The 26,345-nt window shown below is 38.4% G+C and overlaps 1 protein-coding gene across 1 annotated transcript in view; it reads right to left on the bottom strand.

Moving 5' to 3' along the window:
• The window catches only part of pole (polymerase (DNA directed), epsilon), a 97,422-nt gene that overhangs the window by 19,695 nt on the left and 51,382 nt on the right, over positions 1–26,345 (bottom strand). Inside the window, 13 exon segments of the mRNA XM_052031854.1 lie at positions 2,235–2,412; positions 5,337–5,469; positions 6,543–6,668; positions 8,501–8,674; positions 9,396–9,600; positions 11,654–11,874; positions 12,848–13,071; positions 14,397–14,573; positions 17,927–18,033; positions 20,465–20,618; positions 24,139–24,279; positions 24,627–24,680; positions 24,682–24,771. Of these exon segments, the coding sequence (XP_051887814.1) occupies positions 2,235–2,412; positions 5,337–5,469; positions 6,543–6,668; positions 8,501–8,674; positions 9,396–9,600; positions 11,654–11,874; positions 12,848–13,071; positions 14,397–14,573; positions 17,927–18,033; positions 20,465–20,618; positions 24,139–24,279; positions 24,627–24,680; positions 24,682–24,771 (1,984 nt within the window).

Below are 26,345 nucleotides of genomic sequence, written 5' to 3'. Positions count from 1 at the left end.
CTTAAGTAGTGACCACAATTCCTTAAGTTTTAAGATAGCTATAGATAAGGATAAGTATGGACCTTGGGGGAGAAATTGGAGGAGGGCAAGTTATAAGAGTATTAGGCAGGAACCAGGGAGAGTTAATTGGGAACAGCTGTTTTTGGGCAAGTCCACATCTGACACGTGGAGGTTGTTTAAAGACCAACTGCACAGAACAGGTATGTTCCAGTCAGAAGGAAGGACAAGGATGGCAAGGTAAGGGCAAGCAGAAAAAGTGTACATAAGGGTTAGAAAGCTAAATCAAACAGAGCCCTTGAAGATTATAAAGAAGCTAGAAAAGAATTCATGAAGGGAATTAGGAGAACCAGGAGGGGTCATAGGAAGTCCTTGGCAAGTAGGATTAAAGAGAATCCCAAGGCATTCCATACATACATCAAGAGCAAGAAGATAGCTAGAGAGAGGGTAGGACCACTCAAGGATAAAGGAGGGAACATGTGCTTGGAGGTGGAGGATACGGGAGAGGTCCTAAATGAGTACTTTGCATCAGTATTTACCAAGGAGAATGATGTGGAGGATAGGGAGATCAACGCGGAGCATGCCAATATGCTAGGGCATTTTGAGTTAAAGGAGGTGGTAGTGTTGGGTCTCTTAAAGAATATTAAGGTGGATAAGTGCCCAGGGCCAGATGAGATGTACCCCAGGTTGTTGAGAGGCAAGGATGAGATTGCTGGGGCCTTGACTAATATTTTCATGTCCTCTCCAGCCACAGGCAAGGTCCCAGAATAATGGCAAGTAGCTAATGTTGTTCGATTATTCAAAAAGGGAAATAGAGATAATCCTGGAAACTATAGACCAGTGAGTCTCATGTCAATGGTAAAGAAGCTACTGAAGAGGATTCTTTGGGATAGGATTTATGAGCATTTGGAAAACCATGGCCGAATTAGGGACAGACAGCATAGCTTTGTGTGGGGCAAGTCATGTCTTACTAACTTGATTGATGTTTTCGAGGACGTGATGGAGGTGATTCATGAAGGTAGAAATGTGGATGTTGTCTACTTGGATTTTAGTAAGACGTTTGACAAGGCCCCTCATGGGAGGCTTATCCAGAAGATTAAGATGCATGGGATCCACGAATGAATTGGCCGATTGGATTCGGAAATGGTTTGCCCATAGAAGACAGAGGGTAGTGGTCAATGGGACTTATTCTGGCTGGAGGTCTGTGACTAGTGCTGTTCCCCAGGGTTCCATACTGGCACCTCTGCTGTTTGTGATAGATATAAATGACCTGGTTGAAAATGTAGATGGGTGGGTTAGTAAGTTTGCAGATGATACAAAGATTGCTGGTGTTGTGGATAGTGTAGAAGATTGCCAAAGGATACAGTGAGATATAGATCAGTTGCAGATATGGGCAGAGAACTAGCAGATGGAGTCTAATCTGGCCAAATCTGAGATGTTGCACTTTAGGAGATCAAATGTAAAGGGACAGTACACTGTTAATGGCAAGACCCTTGAGAGTGTTGATGTGCAGAGGGATCTTGGGGTCCAAGTCCACAGCTCCCTGAAAGTGGCTGCACAGGTTGATAGGGTGGTAAAGGCAGCATATGGCATGCTTGCCTTTATTAATCGAGGCACTGAGTTCAAGAGTCAGGAAATTATGTAGCAGCTTTATAAAACTCTAGTTAGGCTGCATCTGGAGTATTGCATTCAGTTCTGGTTGCCCCACTATTGGGAGGATGTGGAGTCTTTGAAGAGGGTGCAGAAGAGACTTACCAGGGTGCTGCTGGGATTAGAGGTCATTTGTTCATAAGGAGAGGTTGGATAAATTTGGGTTGTTTTCTTTGGAGCAGTGAAGGCTGAGGGGAGATCTGATAGAGGTTTACAAGATTATGAGAGGCATAGATAGACTAGACAGCCAGCTTTTTTCTTCTGGGGTCAAAATGTCTAATACTAGAAGGTGTACATTTAAAGTGAGAGGGGGTAGTTCAAAGGAGACGTGCGAAGCAAGTTTTTGTTTACATAGAGTAAATGCGCTGCTGGGGGCGGTGGTGGAGGCAAAAACGATAGAGGTATTCAAGCAGCTCTTAGACAGGCATGTGAATGTGCAGAGAATAGAGGGATATAGACATTGTGTAGACAGAAGGGATTAATTTAGTTAGGCATTTAATTACTAGTTTAATTAGTTTGACACAACCTTGTGGGCCGAAGGGCCTGTTTCTGTGCTGTTCTATGTTCTATTGAGAAACAGAAATTACCTGAGACAATCATGAGGAAGTAACTCTGGCATGAAGCAGCCTGTGGCAAATATTGCATGATATTCCAGTTATTGTCCAAAAGGTCTTCTACATCGGTATTGCCTTCATCATCCTCTTCAATATCATTGGCACTGTCTTCATCACCAACAAGTTCCTCTGCTTCTTTATTACTCTCAGCCTTTGCAAAATACAAATCACCATACAGATGAGTTTCATTATGAAAGCAGAAACCAAAGTTAATTAGCAAAGCAAATCATTTAATATTGTACTTATTACCATCTTCTTTGGTGGCAGAGTTGGAACTGACATTCCATAACTGAGACAGCCACCCCTATCAACTCTCACTGATTAGGACCCTGCTTCAGGGATCTGGCTGGTGTCTTTTGTCTTTGCTTGCCACGAAGGTCACTACTAATGAATAACAACCACATTGGGATCTCAACCATCCAGAAGGTGCAACAGGTAAGTGCAAATAAGGGAGATGAAAGCGTAGGTGTTTTGCTGCTTTCCAAGGCAGGCTGGACAGAACTATGCCATTCACCTTGAGCACTCACTCTGGTAGATGACAATCAGGCTGTTTATGGAATTTTGCATAATCAGCACTTAGGTGACACCACTTGTATGTAGTGATGCAAGAGTAAAATCAGCGCTGATCAAGGCACCAGATGTGCACATAGTAACAATGCTCTTAGGGCTTTTGACTTCCCCAGTACCAAAGATAACCATAATCAATCTGGAAGGACTACATAGTTTAATTTCAAACTACTAGCCTGGAATTTAGCTCATTATTGTTTGTTTTATTAATTGCTACACTGCAAGTCGAATCCTCATCCATTATTTGCAAATCCCTTTCAGCTATTCTTTTGATCTGTTCTAAACTGATTACTCAGTATGTCCCCAAATTTTCTTCTGACTTAGTAACTTGCACATCTCAGGACTGAATTACATTTACCACAACTGATACAACTGGCAAGTTACGGCTATGAATTTCAGTAGTTCTTTGGATGCATCATTCGACCTGATTGCTCCCCCCCTGTTGATTTACATCATTTGTAAATGTGAACATCTTCCAGTGAGTTTCTGAATTAAGGCCAATTATGCTGAAACATTTTGAAAAATCTGCAGATTCAGGAAATCTGTAACAGAAACAGAAGATGCTGGAAACACTCAGCAGGACAGGCAGCATCTGTGGAAAGAGAAACCGATTTAACCCTTTGTCAGAACTACTTCTTCAACCTGAAACATCAATTCTGTTTCTCTTTCTACAGAAGCTGTTTGATCTACTGAGTGTTTCTGGCAATTTCAGTTATGCTCAAGTTCACAAATAGGTCCTCAAGCTTTTTTAGCAGTTTGAGTCAAACCAGCGCACGAGTTTCCTGTCTGGCCACACTGCAGGCACAGAGTTCAAGGTAGAAAAGGGACATTGAAGCTTCCTGACATCCCACCACCACCTTCCCCGTGTCCCCCCCACCCCTCCACGAGCATTCATTTTGTTTCCTAGATAGTTTCAGTGCAAATATTGTTCAAAATAGGAGGAAGACCAGTTTGCCAGCTGAAAAAAGGGCAGTAGGTGGTAATGATCTGCTCTTCCCCCCCACATTTGACCTTGTGCCATGAAACCTCATGAGGTTTGTGATCAATGTCAAAGTCTCCTAGGATCAGTCCTTCCTGCCTGAATGCCACTCTGCTGCCACCTTGGGTGGATCACTCTTCCAATGGTGCAGGATATATCCCCCGATTGCACTGGTGGGATGTGGGGACTTGACTGTATAATACAATTTTATGAAAAGAGCTGTCAGACAATTCCTTGACTTTTGGATGGGGCATATCTCCCAATTTAGATTCTAGTGTCCAGAAGTTTTAGAGCTGAGTTTTGCAAGGTTAAAAGCTTTGAGAGCAACTTTAGTGTGTTGAAATTTGTACCTAGAGTCGGTGCCGGGTGATCCATCTGATTTTATTCTTGCTGGCTGAGAAATTGCTTTACTACACTTTAAAATGGTACAAAAACAGTACTATAAAACCCTGATACTTTTTTTTTTAAAAGATTCCAAAAAACAGCTTCATCTACCGCAAAGTTTTGTCTCCATGATCAGCAACCCTCTCATGTGCTTACCCGTAGCATTTTCTGGATGGCTGTGGTCCTAGTATGGTTGCCATTGGTTAGTAGAGTCTTAAATGTGCAAATGACTCTAAACTGTCCTCATAACTGCCTACTCTGCCACCCAGTTTTAGGAAATAAGGGACAGACAATAAATGCTAGCCTTGCTAGTGACACTTGAACCCTAGGAAGGAATGTTTTTTAGTTTAACTGAGACATTTTGCTAACATCCCCCTATCAGTTAGAGATATGATTTTCTGATGAATTATCTCCTATATTAATGCTGAGACTCAGAGTGATTTGTGGTTTTGGTTCCTGATGTGTTTTCTTTTACCAACTGTGAGCCCATAAAATTTTCATATTCTGAGCATGAGACCCAGCAGCATAATTATAAATCTTTTTCTTGGGCTTTTGATGAATCCCAACATGTATAATGAAAGATGAAGTATAACAATTGTAGATTCATTAATGCTGGTGTGAATGTGATAAATCAATTAGAAGTAATAATCAGCCCGGGAATCCATTTACTCATGCAGGCACGGTAGTGTAGCAGTTAGCGTAACACTATTACAGCGCCAGTGACCTGGGTTCAATTCTGGCCACTGTCTGTAAGGAGTTTGTACATTCTCTCTGTCTGCGTGGGTTTCCTCTGGTTTCCTCCCACATTTCAAATATGTAAGGGTTAGGAAGTTGTGGGCATGCTATGTTGGCACTTAAACCATGGTGACATTTCTGGGCTGTCCCAGAACACTCTACGCAAAAGATGCGTTTCATTGTGTGTTTCGATGTAACTAATAAAGATATCTTATCATTTGATCATGGATCAGAACCAATCTTTTAAATAATCCTAATAACAAATGTGTAAAAGATTTCTGGAAAAAGAGTCTTTTAAGTTAAAATCACTTGTTCTTATACCAATATATAACAGATAGACATTTGAAAATCAAATGGAATGATGCATGACCTGCAAAGACCAGCTAATGACTTTAGATTAGATCGCATACCTCTCCATTGAGATTGCCAGAAGGAAATTTTCCCTTAATGCCTCCATAATTGGCTGGGTCCATCCAAAGCATGAACTCCCAGCAGCGTGAAAATGAGATGGAGAGGGAATGAAAAATCTCACGGGAATGAATGCTGTATTTTTGTGAGTAAAAAGAAAGAGAAATTACTCAATGCATTTCTTTTGCAGATGGCATAATGATCCCTGTACCACTCATGGCAGAATTAGGACACCAATCCCAAAAGACTGAAAATATAAAACAAAGGTCAATCAAATTTCTCAGATCTCTCCCAGTAACATTAGGTCAAGGCCTATACTCAGAATAGATTTTCTCTATCTGAGTCTTGTCTGTAATGAAGTATGAAATCAGCACAGTAAATATGAAACCAGAACATCAATAACTATTCAGTTCTTCAAATAATGTCCAAAGAAGCAGATTTATTGAACCTTTACCTGGGTATGTCTAAACCAAAGAGAATAAACTTGCAATTGTAACCACACTTCATCACATGCCCCAAATATTCTGAAACAAGTGAATTGAGCATTGTCACTGTTGAACAGGTAAATGTAGCAGAAGACTTGCACATATTATAGGTCCACTGACAGCAAATGAAAGACTGATTCATTTTGGGAGCGGTGTTTACAGAAGGATACCTTAATCTAGTTTGAAGAGTGCTGTAAAATCTTTTACATTTACCTGAACTGCCTTATATCATGATGTCACCTTAAATTATTAGCTATTTCAGATAAATCAAGGCACCTTCACTTTCATATTCAATTGTATGCCAAGATTCTGTATTTAAAACAATTGTCTGTTTTGAAGTAAAAACTGAGTCAGAAGTAAGTTTTGCCAAGTAAACCAAGCCAAATTCAGGCAGTCTATCTTAATAGCACAACCACAGGCACTGGGAGCCTGGTAGCTGACGGCAGGTTGCTATTGATTTCAACCACACATAAAACAGTTATAATGCTGCTCATATAAGAAGAATGAAATAAATTTAAAAAAGCATGCATGCACTTTTTTGACATTTTCAGAGCAATACATCTACAAAATCAATGACCTTCAATTTGAAATAACATAGGTTCCTTAAAAGAAAAAAAATATTTTCCATCTCTGTTAACAAATAACTGTTTGAGGCATCTTCTTGCACATAACTTTTGGAAACTCATCACTATTAATTTTAAAAAAGTCTATTTGTATTATTACCTTTTTGTGATATATTCCACATATCCTATTGAATCCTCAATATGCCGCTTTTTGGTGCACAGTATTATACGGTTGAAATTGGCATAGATCACAGATGAACCCAATCTTTTGAACTCTGCTACCAGCCTGTGAGAATAAAAAAATCAAAGTAACTTTTAGCTAACTTGCATGGACACCTGCTGGATGACTTGTTTCTTAACGATTTTACATTTTAACTTTATGGGTGCTAGTTGAAATTTGTACAATAGATCAACACTGCTCTAGAAACAGTGACTTATTGGATGCTTTGAATACATTGCTTACACAAACTCAAGATGAAAATTCAGAGCACGTATTACTTAACTCATCTGTTAGCAAACTAATCTGTTATGGTAAATGATCTATAGCAATCTGGGTTACTTCTGAATCTTAACTTCAAAAAGGAGGTAGAGTTATTGCTCATTAGTCCTCTGGCACTTTTCAATTTTTAGAAAAATAAATAAATTGCTACTGTCTAATCTCCAGAGTTTAGTTGAGTGTCTGTAACTGCAATCAGCTTGGACCTAAAACCTCCAACTGCTAAGATGAACTAACTTACTTGTTATATTCTTTTCAATTAATTTGTGTAGTGTAATCTCTCTCCTGACTCCTAGGGATGTTGTTCTATTTCCCTGTTGCTACTACATGCTTCTGTTTGTAAAAGCTGCTTTTCAGTTAAGGTTGCAGTCAGAGGATGTGATAAAGTACCAACATTTAATTATCCAAAAGAAAATATCAATTCCAGAAATTCTAGTGATGGGATTTTCAGTCTGATTTCTGCCAATGAGCAAATATGTGCAAAAAGTCACTCTAGAATCATTGGGGACTGATATTTGCTTACGCGATGGTATTTAACACTGTATACGAAAGGAATCTTACAGAAAGTACTAAAAACATTAACAAGATTTGTTGCTATAAAAGTTCTATATTGTGGCAGATTGCCAATTAAAAATCTGTAACAGAACAGCAATAACAAAATAAAATACAAAAAAAATCAGTTTTGTAGTCATACATTTTCCTTGCAAATGGTGGATGTATTAACCTAAACTATTCAAAATCAAAACAGCTGATGCTCAAAAGGATGCTAAACTTTCCTTACAATGCAATCAAAAAGTTAAATACTGCTGATATCATGTCAACTTACTAGTGCAATGATCCATGAATCAGATGACAAAATGTATTTTTTCTAGTAAGAAACGTGGTTTTCCTTTCAGAGTTTATTCTGATATTTGGTACCCTATGTATGATGTGAAGGGAACCAATCTTATGCCTTTCACAACTACATGAGAATACAATTTTGAGAAATAGCTTGATGAGACACAAGTAATATATCCTTATTTACTGTTTCAATTTCCATAACACTGGAGAAAGTTACAGTTGTCGCCAGTCAGGCAAATAAATATATGTGAAAAAACAGAATGCTGGAAGTACTGAGCAGCTCCAGTGCCATCACTATAAAGAGAAACAGAGTTAACACTTCCAGTCAATGAACTTGCATCAGAACTTTCATCAACTAAATTTTAATGTGGTTTTGCTCTCCACAGATGTGGCCTGACCCAAGTATCTCCAGATCTCTGATATCAGGATTTTCAGCATCTGCAATTTTGTTTTCAGCCTCTTCAGGCATGTATATATATAGTTTGCTACTGCTTATGTAAAATGAGCTTCAAGAGCAAATAAACTGCATGACCTGATTCCTCTTTATTAACTACACCATTTATAACACATTAAAATATCTTGTCCTGTCTCTGTAGATCTAGACAGAGAATAAAGTGTGCATTTAGTAAGAGCTTAAAAGCAACTCATGAAAACTTTAAAGGAGAGCACCTTTAAGAATTAAGAATACCATTCAGCCATCAGAAAATGCTGAAAAGCTCCACAAGGCTTATATTTCACTCTTAAGCGCCTATTCTCTCACATCATTCTTCTTACAAACTTACTGCAGAAACAGCTTCTTCATCATGTTGTGAAGAGTGCGATGTAGTGCAGGGTCATACAGCAGTGAAGAGGGAGAACGCAGCCAACGATAAAAGTGCATCACTTGGTTATCAGCATACATATTCTGATAGTGGGTGATCTCCTTCACCCAGCCAACAACCATACTCTTCAAAATTCTGCAGCAACGACAGGTAAGCACACGAGTAATAAAACAATGTTTTATTAAGCCCATAATTCACAGGACTCACCCTCATGTTTAACTGCACTACTGTAAGACATGACTAAATAGATCTTAGCTGGTGGGATGCGGAGGAAGGGCAAAATATTGCGTTGGTAAAGCTTCCCGCCAACCTGCTCTGAGCACCACAGGCAAAGGCTCAAAGAAAGCACCCGCCTGCCAATCAGAGTGGGCGGTAAAAAACAATAGGCTCAAAAGAACATTCCATCAGGGTTCAGCTACACTCAGCTTCCAGCAGCATTTCTTGATATACAGTACGTTTAGAGCACAGACTTAAATGCTTCACAACAAAGTATAAAGAAAACAGCAATGTAGAGAGCTGTGGCTCAGTACTTCAAGGCGAATTGTTAAAATATACAGTGGTTAAGTAGTAATCCACTGGGAGGATCTGCCAAACTTTTCAATTCTTAGTGACTTCTCAATCCCCAGTGTATTTCAGGCCAGTTGGATACAGAATGTCACACAGGAACATGATGTAGGTGCTACTGGAGAGTTTAAGACATTTGCATTTCAATGAACTGTAACACCAATGGCACTAACTTTCTCTAAAACAGCTGCTTGATGAATAGCAGGTATCTACAGACATTCTTAAAGTAGTCCAAAAAAAACATCAGCTCCCTAATGAAGAGGACCTGCTGATAATTTTCTCACACAAATACCTGAATGTATGTGAACATAATGCTGTCTCATCGTAACTTGCTAACGCATTAGCTGCTTGGTTACCAGCCATCATATCTTCAAGCGAAGCTTGCTGGATAACATCAAAGCTGACACCCATGCTGGATGCTCCCTCCATATCATTGATGTGATGGGACTGAAGGAACGTATTCACAGCCAGGCTCTGAATATCCAGTTCAACAGAAACTAGATGAGAGAGACAATGTATTATTTTGATGTTTCCAAGGATAGTTTCAGAAATTTACAGGACAGAAGGCAGCCATTCAGGCTATTGTGTCCGCACTAACCAAAGAAAATACCAATTCAGATAAATTCCGTTTTGAGGATTAGTTTGAGCTTTGTTGGCTACAGCACACCAACTGCTCACTCAAATGATTTTTGAAATGCAGCAAGTGTCCTGCTTCCACTAACCTCAGTCACTAACTTCCATAGCCCCACCATACTCAAGTGATTTCTTTTTCTTTTAATGCTTATTAACGTCTTCCCATAATTTGTCAGGGATCCTCCTCAGCACCGACTGTTCCCCTCCACTCCCACTTCAGTATCGTCATGCTTTTGATTCCGGAGTACAAGTTCTGGAGTAAATGTGAAGAATCGTGAAGGAAACTGATCTTTGTGGAACACTGCTATCAACCTTCTTCCACTGCAGAGAACCATCTGTGTTCCCCTCTCTGCTCTCTATCCAGCAGCCAGCTAGCAATCCAACCTGACTTTTCCACTAATTCTGCATTGGCCTCTTATGGGGTACCTAAAATAAGCTTACATCTATTGTATCCCCTGACGGCTCTTTACCCACTCGAAAAAATTAACACGATTGCTCAAGCTAGACTTTCCCTTTTGAAATCCAAGCTGACTATTCATCAATATAACTTCATCTCTACATGTTTTCTTCTTCAGTTTTGTAGAAGTTCCATTATTTTTACAAGCATTAATGCCCAACTTTTGAACCTATTTGCAACTTTATTAATCATTTTCCTACTTTGAAACCTAAATCACTGACATATAGCAGAGAAAGCAAATGGCCATGCAGAGAGGCCTGGAGAACTCCAAAACAAATTTGCATAATGCAGGAGGGAACTCGAATTCTTAAAAACCTGGGCTAACGACCCAGCAAGCAGATTACTGGGAGCATCACCACAATACTGACAGGCAATCGACTGCACTGCCAAATTTAAAAGGAACTGCTGGGGAAGGAGAAATTTTTCATTGTGGGTCTTAAAAAGACACAAGACATAATTATGCCATTTAGTTTATATTATTTACAGTCTCTCTTGCATCTATTTATATGGTAAGAAGAAAACAAAAGGAGCTGCACAAAAGGTTTCTCTGTGAATAAGAACTAAGGCAAGTAATTAATGACTTGAGAGAGAGTATTCCATTCTTCAAAGATGATCCTCCATGCTTAACCACTTGACAATCTGAGTTTAACACAGGAAAAACTCAGTTAATATTTACAAATAAATAATTATACTCATGAAATTTTTAAGAACCAAACTAGGACCAACACGAGTTTGATAATTTGAAAAAAAACAAATGTGGAGCATTTTGTGTTTTCTTCTCCTTCTTAATGCTTCCACTCTGGTTTGGTGGGTCTGAGGTGGCTAATGAAACCTACGTGGGGGAAGAATTTACATTATATATTTGTGTTACTTGAGCTGCAAAATCATCCTCGAGAACGCTACATCCTTATCAAACAAGTACTAAAGCAGCATTCCTTCCTCAGCTATTAAGATTAAACATGATTTACATGCATATATTGTAGGATCAAGTCAGATAACTTACTACTCTCAGAGCCAGACCAACTAAGTGCATTGATGAATGCACCTGAAGTGACCACCATGTGGGAAGGGAATGGCTGCTGTTAGCACTGGATTGCTAGTCATTTCCTTTGGGCAATTACTTTGCTCCTACTTGTTGATGCTGCTGTACAGAAACAACAGCTGGAATAAACAAATTAGGTGCAAAAAATGCATTCTGCATTTGCAAGTACCTGTAAACCATGTAGCCCTACTTATTTTTAATAAAATTAAACAATTAAAACTGTATTTAGATTTTTATTTTCCAGCAGTTCTCCATGCTTTGTCCAATTTCCTCTTTTCCCCTCATTTGAATTATATTGGTGGTCCCTGCTTCAGTGAAGGAGAAAGAAGTGAATAATCTGCACAACTAAGAAACATAAAAGTAGTTGACATCTACAGTATGTGAAGCAATGTTTACTGCAGTTCAGCAGCCCACGTACCTGTGGAGTAACACCCTGGATTGTTGATCTCAACTGTTGACCTCTCATCAAATTCCATCACCAGACGATTATCATCTGCTTCTTTCCCCCCTAAATCAGGTCGGGATGTTGGGGAAAGCCACAACAGATGGTTGTGACGTCGAAGATGTCTGGAAAAGAAAAGGTCTGATCCAAAGGTAGAGATGTCATCTGGAAGATTTCCAATGGGTATGTGGTAATATCTGGAATGGAATAGTGCATTCAGTACTAAACAACATCTGTTTATTTCTTGACAATGTACTAAAATACTCTTCAATCCTCTCGTTTTAGTTTGGTTTATTCATTGAAGATTTCCCTGATACAAGGTACATTGTTGTTAGGGTCTTCAGTAAAACAAAAAGAATTTAGTGCACTGGATTCTTTTGGGACCTGGCAGTCACTTAGATTTGCACACGTAAATGGACTTTCCCTTTCTAATACTCTTTCCAACAAATGCTCCAGTTCAAGATTTCTGAAGTTTAGCCATGAGTTGAATTTTTTTTCCACCTATTGGATATCCCTACAGAACAGCTCTCCAAGGAGCCATGTAGCTCATTAAGGAACCTTCTTTTACATGCCTGCCAATGTTACTGCTTTATTGACAAATGCAGATGCACAAGATTACATTGAGATTGTCACAAGTACATGGTTGAGAAATTTGTGTAGACGATCATGGACACAAATTCCACTGATGGTAGAACCAAGTTGGTTTCTCCTTCTAACTTTCCACAAGGAACAATGTGGAGAATGATAACTTACTTCACAGATGTTATACATTATTCTCAAAAGTGGAGCAACCTTTTGGTGTCGGTGCAGCTTAAACTATTACATTCTTCTCCAATATCTATGCATCTGCATATTCTAGTAGAGATCACCCAATCATTAAATTCTTTTCGTTTCACTGAAGACCCTAACAACAATGTACCTTGTATCAGGGAAATCTTAAATGAATAAACAGGAGCAGAAATCTTGGTTGATTAGTTTCCTTTCTGAATCTTGGAATATCATGGAAATTGTAGATCCCTAAGCACTATAGTGCAGTGATCTGTACTAGCATGAGAGTTGGGCAGAAGCTACACCCAGATCTGTATTAAGCCTTTAATAAAGCTTGACAGGAACCAATTTAATATACATGTGAAGTTGTTGAGCAACTTTTCAAATCTGAAAGGTTCCTACCTGGCCATTTCAAATGCCTTGGACAAAATGCTATCCAGACTGAGGTAGTGTTTAATCATTCTACGCACACCATGACGCTGCCAATCCAATACACCATAGCTAATGTCATCAATTACATTAACTGGCACCAATGGGAAATCGTCCAGAATTGGCATTCCATTGGTCAGTCTCTTCAGGTCCCACTTTGACTGTATAGCTATGAGAGTTGGACCTCTTCTTTCATCCTGAAAAAGAAAAATTAAGATCAGTTTCCTTCTATTCTTTAAGCACTGCTAAAATCTAAATGGAACATGGGCTCTGATCTAATGAAATGCAGCCAAAAGAAATTCACTCCTTCTCAGTCAACCAATCACCTCTGGCTCCTGTCACACCACTTACCCTCTGCTCTTTATACTGGCTCTCTCTCCTTTCCACTCTTAATCTTGATGCAGGGTTTCAACCCAAAATATTAACAATCCCCCCCACCCCAAACAGATGCTATTCGACCAGCTGAATTCCTCCAGCAAATAGTCTGTTGTAACAAAAATTAAGGTTAACATATAATCGTATCCCATCCCTATTCATTGAAATTGGCAAAGTATGGAGAGGCAATAGCACAATACAGATGGTTAGACCTACTAGTACAATGTTATTTGCAAGCAATACAATGAGGGGGGCATTTCAAATCTCTTAGTGGTATTAAATCACAACTGATAGGTGAAAGTATTAAAAGCTAAATACTTTTGCACCTCCTAACTTTTACAATCATAGGAATAATGAAATAAACATGATGACAGATATATGTTACTGAGCAATGATCACAGGACATAAAATGAGTCTAGTCAAGAGCAAGTGGCAGGAAATCTGCTGAGCAACAGGGTGGATAAAAAGTAGCCTTGATCTTAATCACAACAGCACCTAGCGAGAAAAGTTGCCTCACCAAGAAACAACAGGATTGCAATTACGAAGGAAACTTTGAGCATATAACAGAAGATGACGCAATATTAAAACCTGCCCTCCAAAACAGTTCTTTTCCCACATGGCAAGTCAATTAGTGAAACATGAGTTACGATCTGTGAAATTGCGAGAATATTTCAATAGCAGTTTAATTTGTATTAATTCACAATATTTTTAATTTCCTCATCCAAAGCCTGAAAGTTGTAATAATGAAACAGCTTTGCTGACACAAGTACAATTTCAATGGGAGCATATCTACAAGTTCACTAGTTTTAACATTGTTGTAGTTTTATAATTGAAAAGATAACTTAAAATAGTTTCTATGAAACAGGATGAGAATTTAGTCAAGGGGATTCCACAAACATCTTCTAAATTCCAACATTACACTTATTCAACATGAAATTACTCCAGTTTAAAATTTGAAAATCAACTTCTATGCAGACGCTCAAAAATTATTAAATGGTGCTCAGTTAAAATTCCTGAACATATATTTATATTTGTATAATATTTAAGATAAAAGTTCCAACATTAGAAGAATAATGTTACATAAATCTGCAAGCCACGCTTCATTCTTCCAACACCACAATTTGTCTACAGAGGTAGAGGTCATTACCTTGTAGCTCAGGAGAAGCCGCTGAATTGCTCTGTAGATTAGTTTTGAATCCTTTTCTGCTCGAACTTCAAATGTGTGCTTATCAGGTGGCAGCAGTTCTTCATCCAATTTCTCCAGCATGGCAGTCCGCTCAGCAGCATAAAGATTGCTCAGGTTTGGCATTTGATTACTACGTACCTACAGCGATACAAAACCCAATGATCTGGATCAATATATCCAAACAAAAACCAAAACTCCATCAATTTTGCCATTAACAGGTGCTATTAATAAAGTTTTTGTCAAATTAGTGAGAAGCAACACACACTGGATGACTCAGAATTTGCACAGAATTTTTATGTTTAACTCAGTAGTCAACGGCCATTGTTAAATATGTGTTCACATTTCTTTAATGATAATGAGACAATATGACATTATTGTTGGCATATAATGTAGCACCACTTTTGATTAACAAGCAGATCAAGTATAAACCAAGTACAGCAGACAGAAGACAACATTACTAAGATAATCCAAAGCATAATGTGCTTCCAATGTTATTGCTCCACAGAAACCTTGGGATGCTATGCAGAGATGTCATACAAAAATTACACAACCAATATAGTCCACAGTGATTTGAGAATGCTAAAAATTCTGGACATGTACGGATAGATGAAATAATAGGTGACTACATGGTTGCTTTTTGTGAAATGTCTAAGCTCTGTAATTTTGTTGAGTTCTTTGATGGAATACAGTGGAATTACTTTTATCTATGGCTTTCAAGGTGAAGGAATCCAGGCCATGTTATTAGGAATGACTGATCCCACCTTTAACACTGCTTGAAAGGTTGCAGTCCCCATGGAGCTAGCAGCAATAAATACCAAAGATTCCACCTCTGCCCCCCACCCCCAAGCAAAAAACAGCTTGCAGCAGTAAATATGTGCAGGCAATTTTGCTGAAGTAGTCCAAACAATGTGCTGACATTGGTTTCCCACCTACAGTACATCATGGGCACGTTAACCAAATGTCTGTTTTTTCAGGGAAATCACGATTTTCTTGCCAGAAGGGCGACCTACTTTCATCTATCAATCAAAGGAACTTTCAACAATAACAATGTGCATAATCCAAGGGTAAAAAAAACGACAGGTTTGCAAGACTGCTGTATTCTCAACAATGAGCAATTCTATCCAGGGGATTTTAAGTTGAAGGCTAATGGCAACACACTTGGGAAGCAAGTGGATACTGCAGATGATTGTTGATCATATTTCAGGATCTATATGACCAAAACTTCAGACATGTAACATTGCAGTCACATACTCCAAATTTACAGATGCATTCAAAAGGCAGTCTTTGATATTCTCAGGGAGATGAAGAGCCAATGGAATAAAACAGATTCCAGATTGCAGAAGTATGTATTGCCTCTAACCTGGCTTACTGAAAAGTATAAAAATTTAGGGTGCAGTCCAATACATTCTTCCTTTCAGCACTGAAAATTAATTTAAACTATTTTTAAACAATAATCAATTACAAGTTTACATTCCAATACAAAAATTAAGCAATAATTTATGTTCCAAATGGTTTAGTTCTCATATCACCAATAGCCTGTCCTGGTCCAACCAGGTAGACGCCACGGCCAAGAAAGCTCACCAGTGCCTCTACTTCCTCAGAAGGCTAAAGAAATTTGGCATGCCCTTTATGACCCTCACCAATTTTTATTAATGCACCATCAAAAGCATCCTATCTGGATGCATCAGGTCTTGGTATGGCAACTGCTCTGCCCGTGACCGCAAGAAACTGCAGAGAGTTGTGGACAGGGCTCAGCACATCATGGAAACCAGCCTCCCCTCCATGGCTTCCGTCTATACTTCTTGCTGCATCAGTAAAGCAGCCAGCATAACAAAGACCCCATTCACCCCAGACATTCTCTCTTCTTCTCCCTCCCATTGGCAGGAGATACAAAAGTCTGGAAGCACCTACCACCAGGCTCAAGGATAGCTTCTATCCCGTTGTTATAAGACTATTGAACAGCCCCCTAGTATGATGAGATGGACTCTTGACCTCACAATCTACCTTGTTACGGCCTTGCATCTTATTGTCTATATGCAGTGCACTTTCTCTGCAACTGTAACACTTTATTCTGCATTCTGTTATTGTTTTCCTTGTACTATCTCAATGCATGTCAACTCAATGTTGTAATGAAATTATCTGTACGGACGGCATGCAAAGCAAGTTTTCTACTGTACCTCAGTACTTGTGACAATAATAAACCAATTTACCAATTAAACAAAATCAGAATCAGGTTTATTATCACTGACTTACATGTTGTGAAATTTGTTGTTTTATGGCAGCAGTACAGTGCAAAGACATAAAATTACTATAAAATAAATAAATAGTGCAAAAAAAAGGAATAATGAAGTAGTATTCATGGGTTCCTGGTCCACTCAGAAATTTGATGGTGGAGGGGACGAAGCTGTCCCTAAATTGTTGACTGTGGGTATTCAGGCTCCTCTACCTCCTCCCTGATGGTAGTAATGAGAAGAGGACACATCTGGATGGGGAGGGTTCTTTCGTGATGGATGCCACCTTCTTGAGGCACTGCTTCTCGAAGATGTCCTCGATGGTGGGGAGGCTTGTGCCCGTGATGGAGCTGGCTGAGTCTACAACACCCTGCAGCCTCTTGCGATCCTGTGCATTAGAGCCTCCATAGCAGACTGTGATACAACCAGTCAGAATGCTCTCCACTCTACTTCTATGGAAATTTGCATGAGTCTTTGGTAACATAGCAAATCTCCCGAAACTCCAAACAAGTAGAACCACTGGTGTGTCTTCTTCATGATTACATCAATGTGTTGGGCCCAGGATAGATCCTGAGATGTTGATGCTCAGGAACTTGAAGCTGCTCACCCTGTCCTCCTCACAACTCCTGCCCCTGGCAGCAACTCCTGTCAGAGCAACTCTCAGCCTTGACTGCAAGGGGAATCTTAGCCTATCCTCAAGTAACATATTTGAAAATTTCGTATAGTGGTTATCTACTGGTTAGTGATTTTACACTTGGCAATGCAAGATCTAGGTTATAATAAGTTTTCTGCTCTCAGCAAGATGGCTTTAGTTCTGCATTTTTATGATAATATTTTTCTGATTTCCCACATGCTCTGCTGAAAGTATAGTTTCTTCTTGGTGTATAGTTTCTTCTTGGTGTATAGTTTCTTCTTGGTGTATAGTTTCTTCTTGGTGTATAGTTTCTTCTTGGTGTATAGTTTCTTCTTGGTGTATAGTGTCTCTGTCAAACCTTAACTGCAAAGACTCAGCATGCCTTCATTGGCCACGCACATGGGAGTTACCACAAACACTTGGGTGAAACTGATGAATTTTGCCCTCCCTTTCCCAAGTGCACAAAGACCAAATGAGATCAACTGACCCTGCACAGAACTGATGCAAGTTATTTCGGTTATATATTTAAATAAGAACATTAGTTATTTTACAACGCACGTATTACCTCTCAAAGTACACAATATAGCCAGGTTCTCTATGAAAATGAATTCCTTAAAATTACTCACAGTGTCAAGAACAAATACAGAAGCCTTCCTTTGAGAAGGTATGAACAGTCCAAAGAGAGCCTTATTTCCCTGAGCATTGTGATACAAATAAATGTGTCGAACACTACCTGCAGAAATAAGGAATGAGTTATTGCACATCCAATCATCAGTGAATTAAGCCAATAAGTGAAGTCCAATCCCAAAATTACTGTATCAATGGGTAAGAAATGCTTGTTGTCTGGGGGCCAGTATAATCGTGGCTCTCCTTTCGAATGTACCAAATATTGCAAATTGTATTTTGGCTGTTTTTTGTGCAAGGGTAAAGGACATGATAATGGGGCAAGAACTAAATGATGGGTACAAATTAGAATTGTAGTATTATCTGAAATTGCTGAACTCTATATGGAATTCAGAAGATTGTAGCATGCCAGGTTGCAAGATGAGATGCTGTTCCTTAAATTTACATTGCATTTCATTGGAACAATTCTGTGGCAGACAATGAAGAGGTCACAATGGGATCTGTTAATAAGTGACAGGAAATTCAGGGTTACATCTGCAGACTGAAGAGAGAAATTTTGCAAAGCAGTTAGCTAATCTGCATTTAATCTTCCCTGTGTAAGAGAAACTATATTGAGATCAGAAAATACATACCAAGCTGATGGTAATACAAGTCAAATGCTACTCTCCAGGAAAGAATACCTGGGGACTGAGAGAGTAAGAAGTACGAGGTAGAAAAGGGCATTTGTTGTAGTACCTACAATTGCATGAAAAAAAGTCCGATGGAGAGGGAATGTTGATGATGGAATCAAGGTGTTACAGATCAGTTCCTGCAGAATACCTTAAAGGATGGTAAGGAGAAGGCATGTTTGGCACAGGTATTGTGCTGGAGGATATTATCAAGATTATCTGTTGGATATTGAGACCAGTAAAGATAAAGGCAATCTACCATAGTTGTGTGAGAAAGGGAAGAATATTCAGGAAGCAGAACAGACATAGTTGAGGTCCTGTATCATGAAGAGTCCTTGGTTAAGAAGGAGACATCGGAAACATTGGCAAGGAAAGTAGCTTCATCAAAACCGATGCAGTCAAAACTGAGAAAAATAAATCTTTATAGAACGTAGGGTAATCAAGGTAGCTGCGAGAATCAGCAAGTTTATAGAGCATGTATACTGCTAGGCAACATGCTGTGCTGATATTGCTGGTGAATCAAATAACTCACCAACCAGATGGCAATAAAGTTCTACAAATTTGCTTGGCTACTTCTGACAAAGCGTTCAGTTCCAGAAACAAATTAGAGCTCCTCAACTGAAAATGGAGAGCTTGTTTCCTGCTATTTAAATACCTTTTAAAGCAGAGAAATTTAATTTTGGATCTTCCCTACTATCACATGATGGATCTTTAAAGATATATTGTTATTTGTCAGTGCATTATTACCACTTAAGTACATAACTGAAGAGTAGATATCTTCAAAAGCTATATTTGGGCAATGCATTAGCTTAAACTCTCATCAAAAGATACAGTAATTTTTACAAAACTAAATTAGTCAGTACAGTTCTGAAATCTCTGGCTGCGCAATTCAATTCATCATGTCTTATTAGATTTAAATTTCCCCAAGGTGTTACCCAAATAAAATCTCCTGCAACAGTAATATGGGTTACTCCATCAATTTCAATGCAGAAGCACTTCTTAAAAGCCTTAAGGAAGACTGAGACTATTTTTAATATTGGCAGAACGAAGGGTTGGTGGTGGCAGGGCAGAGTGAAAGGAAAAGATCAGACCTGGAGAAGGCAATTATCTTGGACAATTGAATTGATTGACTGCTGTTATATTTTTATCTATTATTAAGCTTTTTTATTGAGCCACTCAACTATTATATTTCCCCTTTTAATTAGAACAGTATAAATTACTCAAGTATTACAAATTAACTATATTATAAGCGAACCATTCTTATTAACAGAACGAATATAACTTTTCCCAGTTCTCTGGAATTAACCTAATTTGATTTAACATATTGCAATTTCCACATATTTGCAAGTTTATGATGTACAATTACTTGAGCTCATTTTCAAAAGCTGAAATGAATAATCAAATCATTCATTCTTGAGATGGTAACACATTCCAAAAAGATTAAAGCAATACTTGTCCAAAATGTGTGGGTAAAATTAGAAACACTGAGAAAAATAAATTAGGAAAAAAAAATCTATTCCAAGTACTGCAATTCAAAGGCGGAAATGGCTTTCAATTTTGCCTCCTGAACAAAGGTTACTCTAAAGCTCAAAGTTAATCAGTACCTATGAAGGAACTATGATTCCATTCACATTTACCAGTCCTGGAAGTTACAGGAGGAGGTTATCATCAAACATCATCTCAAATGTTTCCAACTCCCTGCACAAGTGACAGTGCTGTAACGGATTTGTAACACTGATTACTGAAAATGTGTTGGAGTTACAAGAGTTGCTCAGTATCGCTTTCTCTTCCTTTTCCTTTGCAGTGAGCAAATAACAAAAATCCTACTGGCATTCTTGTAAGACATTCCAACATCCGACAATAGATTATTACCTGGTTCCAAGTAATTAAACTGCGCTAATGAACACATTTCCAGATACTCCAACTCAAAGGTATCTGTCTCTCGTCCTGCAAGATGGAATGATAATTGCTTATTGACCACGCAAACACACCCAAGCTGGACGAGAGCACGAAAGAGAAGAGGAACCTAGGATTAAAAAGGAAAAAAGCCTTCTTAACATTGCAGTATTAACTTTTCAAAAACCACAAGTGACTTGATATCAATGTAATTATAATAGTCAACAAGGAATTAAATAAACACTTGAAAAACTTTAAAGACTATGGGAAAAGGGATTTAAATAAATAGGGAAGCAATGGAGGTAATTCTGGGATTCTATATGCTGGCTAGCTTCCTATGGTGCAGAATAGTGTGATAATTGTAAAATGTATTCACATATGCTTAGTTCTGCCCTATTGCAGCAGTTGATCTATTTTCTTTTAGTTTTAAACAGAAAGCTCCAAAATTAATTTCCTTAGTGGGTCAATATGACCAAGGTCAACTCGAGGCACTGTTGAACCAACAAAGAATAATTCTTCTGAATTTGTAAATATTGCATTAGATACAAATTTGAAGTAATTTATTGCTGAGGTACATAATTCTACTGGATCATGTCCTTCAGGAGATGTACAAGAAATGAAAGCTTTGCTCCCTTTATACCTCAGATAAAAAAGGCTAAATATTTGAAATAGAATTGATTCACGCCTGCTATTTCAGTCAGAATCCAATGAAAGATGAAGCAAGTGACATACCAACACATGAGTTAGGAACAGGAGGCAGCCATTCAGCACCTCGAGCCTGCTCCACCGCTTACCTGATTGTAACTTCAACTCGGCATATCCGTCTCTCCTCTGTAATATTTGACCCTTTTGCTCATCAAGTAGCTATCTAACTCTGCCTTAAAAATCCTCATAGACTCTCTCCTCCATCTGGAGGATGAGTTCCAAAGATTCATTGGTATTTGAGAGAAAAATATTCACCTCATCTACCTTAAATGGCTACCCTTCGTTTTTAAAAGCACTGACCTCCAGTTCTGCATTCTCCCACAAGGAAAAATTCTCTCAACATCCACCATGTCAAGACTCCTTAGGATCTTATGTGTTTCAATTTAGATTCCTCTTGGTGTTCTAAAAATGCATCAAATACAAACTGAGCATGTCCCACTTTTCCCCACAGGTTAACCTGCCCAGTCCAGGTATTTGTCGAGTAAAATGTGTGGCACATTGGCGCTGCAGATAACTTTGTGGCCTCACGGCTCCAAGGACCTGGATTTGATCCTCACCTCAACTGATGTCTGTGTGGGGTTTGGACATTCTCTCTGTGAACATGCAGGTTTCCTCCCACATCCAAAAGCTGTGGTAGTAGATTAAATAGCTATTGTGAAGAACCCCTTGGTGAAGATAAGTGGGTAAAGGATTAGAGAGGAGTTAATGGGTACGTGAGAGGACAAGTTACATGTGCAAAGAGAAATAAGAAGAGGACTGATGGGATTGCTGTGCTGGAAACTAGACTCAACCTGATAGGCCAAATGGCCTCCTTCTGTGTTGAAATAAATAAACAAAACCTTCTCTAAACTGTTCCCAAAACATTTACATCCTTCAACCCAGGAGACCAATACTGTACATAGTATTTCAGATATGATCTCACCAGTGCTTTATGTAACTGAAACATCACCTTCCTACTTTTGTATTTGATTTCCCCTACCAATGATCAATGGATTGTTGTTCTAATCATTTGTGCACTTGCATACTGGCCTTCTGCTAATCATGCGCTAGAACACCCAGATCCTTCTGCATCTTAGAGCACCGCAATATCTCAACATGCAGATGTGCTGTATTTTCATTTTTCCTGCCAAAAATGGACAATTTCATATTTCGCCACATTATACTCCATTTGCCAAACCTTTGCCCATTCATTTAACCTAACTTTATGCATTATATTACAGCTATGTATCATCACATACAAAAGTTAAACTTCTCTACAAAAATTTACGCTAATCTGCGCATAAAGGACTGAATTTTCATTACCCACAATCCTGCTAGTTTCTGCAATTTATCTGAATTTTCAAAAGGTTTTAGATTAGCTAATTCTATAATACACCAAATGAGAGAATGTGGAATAAAAACAGAAAATGCTGGAAAATTTCTGTAGTTCAGGCAGCAACGATGGAAAGAGAAACAGTTAATATTCCAGGTCCAGGACCCTTCATCAGAACTCGAATAATCTGAAATGTTGACTGTTTCTCTAGATTTAGATGCTGGAATCAAGAACACGATTTCTAAGTTTACGAATGATGCCAAATTAGGTTTGTGCAAAGGTGCAGAGGGTTGAAACACAAGAGCTTTACAAGGATGATACCAGAAATGCAGGAACCTACATCATTAGGAAAGGAGAAACAGACAGGGTCTCTTTTCATTTGAGAAAGGAGGGCGAGTGGTCAATTAATAGAGATCTTTGAAATTATGCAAGGTTTTGATGGAGTTTTCAGATACAGAGAGAATTCTTTTACACGAGGAAAGAGCATAAATGGAGGCTGTCAAAACCACATAATCACCAAGAAGTCCAAGAGGATATTCAAAAGAAACCTCTATCAGAAGAGTGGTGAGAATCTGGATCTAAGTCCCACAGGGAGCAGGTCAGGTGAATATTATACAAGGGAGAAGAAAAATAGATTACGCTGATAGATTTTGACAAGGAAAGACAGGAGGCTGGAGTGCAGGATACTTGCCAGCATGGGTCAGTCAAGCAAAATTACTTGTTTCTGTACTGTGGATCCAATGTAATTTTCCATTATCCTCCAGCACACTTGTATAAAAGAATACCTCAGCAATGTGATGAAAATTATTTCTTTCTTTGATTTGTATAATTAAAAAGGCAGATTTCAAACACAAGCTGATATTAGGTCATGTATTGTACTTCTATCAAAGGACAGATCAAGGCCATCTGATACATTTAAAGAAGCTTCGTCATCCTAAGTACATGCAAAAAATTCCAGAGAGATATTCTCAAAGATATTAAATAATCCAGCATATAGTTTCATATCATCTCGTTTTCTTCGCTCTTTTTTTTGCAAATTGTAAAGAAATCATCAAGTACTTTTGCCTGTTGTATCAATTTATTCAGGCTAATCTGTCCTTCGAGCTGAAAGATATTCCGAGCATGCTCTAACATTTTGCATTAGAAACTGCGCACAAGAAGGTTAACTGTAGGAGCTGGGGTATGGCAATTCTCTCAGAAAACAAGCAGATTCTAAATTGCAGGATACAATTAGTTTTGGATGAACAAATCCAAATTAGACTAATTTAGTTTTCCATTGACTTCAAATGGATAGAATATCAAAGTGGAAACAGCTATAATCCAGCATGATCATGGCTGATTACCCCAACTCCTTCTCTGTGCCAGATTCCCATAGCCCTCTATCCCACAATCTTTCATAAATTAATCTTACCTCCACTTTAAATAGTTCTAGTGAGCTAGCCCCCTCAACTCTTTGGAGTAGAGAATTTCAGGACTTAAGGGTGACTTAAAGGACTTAAGGATTCCTTAAGGGTGTATCAAAAACATGGTTCATTCATTGAGATATCCATTTTAAGAGAAAAAAAACTCATGCTGCAACTGGTGAAGCCTACCCTCCTATAAACAAACCCCGCGGATCAGCAGTTATTCACACCTGTGTTTCATAGACTCCCTCAACATCAGGAGCAGAGAGGTCAGCATTGATCTCATTGATGTGTGTCTGGTACATGTCTTCTGGCACAGAATATTCATAAAGGTTGTAAATAATATTGGAACGGGGAAGGATACGATTGACCTGTTGATAAAGATGGAAATGAATTTCAACAAACAGACCAAAAAAGTGGCAACATATAAAAAATGGCAAATTTACAAGTATGCAAATAGTTACTTTTCAAACTTTCCCATTAAACAGTGATTGATAACCAGACATGAATATATTATCTTAAGTCATTCAATTGATGACAATAGCTACCATACACTTTCAGCAAATGTTACTTTTAATATATTTTACCATTTAATTCTACATACACTCAAATTCTTCAGTTCAAATTACTCCAGTCTACCACATTAGCACATATCAGGTATGTGTGAAAAATAAGATCAGTCTGGAGATAAAAAAATAGAGAAAAGGGATACACTTACCTTTTTGTAGACAGTGCTATCCTCGGTTTTAGGAATTCGCTGATTTACATAAAAAAACTCGTGGGATGTTGAGTTTAATGCAATGCAAATCATTACCAACAACAGCCCATAGCTTGAAGAGACCAGGCTGACTTGTTTCTGCAATCTGAACCATTGAGAGAAAATAATTACTTAAATGTTTTAAATTTTACAATTGCTCAAATAGAAACTAATTTCAAAAGCTTGCAAAGCAAAGATCATATGGATTAACAAAGAAGAATAATACAATGGTAATGAAGTTTAGCTTTAACTAACTTGGCAGAACAAGGCAGCTAGTTCAGAAGTGGAAAAAAAGTAACTCGCATTTATTTAGAGTCTGTTATAGAATTTAAAAAATCCCCAAGATCTTCACAGAAATGTTCACAAAAGGTCACACAGAGACAACGGATGACCCAACGATTTGATGTAGGGATGGGATTTTAGGAAGCATCTTAAAGGAGAGGAGGGAGACGGAGATATTTAAGGAGTCCAGAGTTGAAGACATGGCCACCAAGAATGGACTGATTCAGGCTGATGAAATGCAAGAGGAAAAAATGAGTACAGATTTCTCTGAGGGCTGCAGAGCTGAAGGTGGCAAGGAAAAGGGCTCACTTTCAAGGCCAAGGCTTTGAGCAGTCTAGGTCAACACACAGCTGTAGGGATATGTAAGGAATGGTCAGATGCGTGAGCTGAAGTTTATAGAGAGTGGAATATGACTCGAAGTGCACTGAACCGTTAAGTATAAAAAGGGAAACCAATCAATCATGATTTCTATAGATAAACTGATTTAGGGCAGAGTTAGCTAATCAAAAATAAGCCAACAATAATCAAGAGTACAAAAACAAGGTATCCCAAGGAAATAGAAAGGGGATTAGGATAAATGCAGTGAATATAAATATACTTAAGGTGTTTAAGGGCTATATAAAATAGAGTTAACAAATGTGGTAGTTTTTAAACTAATGTTTTGTAAAAATCTGAGTTATTTGAAGAAATGAAAGTAGATATAATGTGTATTGATTTTCAGAAGCTGTCCTAAGGGATTGGTTTAGAAAAGTTCAGGTATTTGATCCAAGTGGAAGTGCAGTAACAAGGGTGGAAAGTTGGAGCAAAAAGCCAGGATAAATGAATGAATTAGTGCATTCTGAATCAAAGACATATGGGAGTGGTTTATCTGAGGAATGAGTGCTGGGTCCATTTTATGTTCAATAGAATTAGAATCAGATTAACAACACACAACTAGGAAGCTTGCAAATTCCTGTAGGGGTCTACTGTAAACAACTTCAGAAAGACAATCAAGGACAAAGGGAATGGGCAAATAACCTGCAGATGCAATACCATGGTTGAAGTTTTGAGCATCCCACTGTAGAAAAACCATTAAAAAGAGATGGAATAACTGCCAAAACAAATTCATTGGGATTATACCAGGAACAAGAAACAAGTTATTACGAGAGACATGATATACTCTGAGCACTTGCACTGAAGAAAAGGCTACCAGCATATTTAAAGTTTTAATCTTATGCACAGTTCCAAGAGATGAAGAGGGAAGGACAATTTCTCAACTTCCAGTAATAACCATTGTGTTTAAGAGATTACAGTTTATTCCTCTCACCACCAGCCCCCCCCCCCCCCCCCCCCCCCCCACCCTTAGCACTCTGAATGGGGCCCCAGTGGAATCAGTGGTAAAAGAGGTCACAGAAAAAA

This window comes from Pristis pectinata, chromosome 17 (genome assembly GCF_009764475.1).
Source record: "Pristis pectinata isolate sPriPec2 chromosome 17, sPriPec2.1.pri, whole genome shotgun sequence".
Lineage (NCBI taxonomy): Eukaryota > Metazoa > Chordata > Chondrichthyes > Rhinopristiformes > Pristidae > Pristis > Pristis pectinata.
This window is presented reverse-complemented; position numbering and strand designations above follow the sequence as displayed.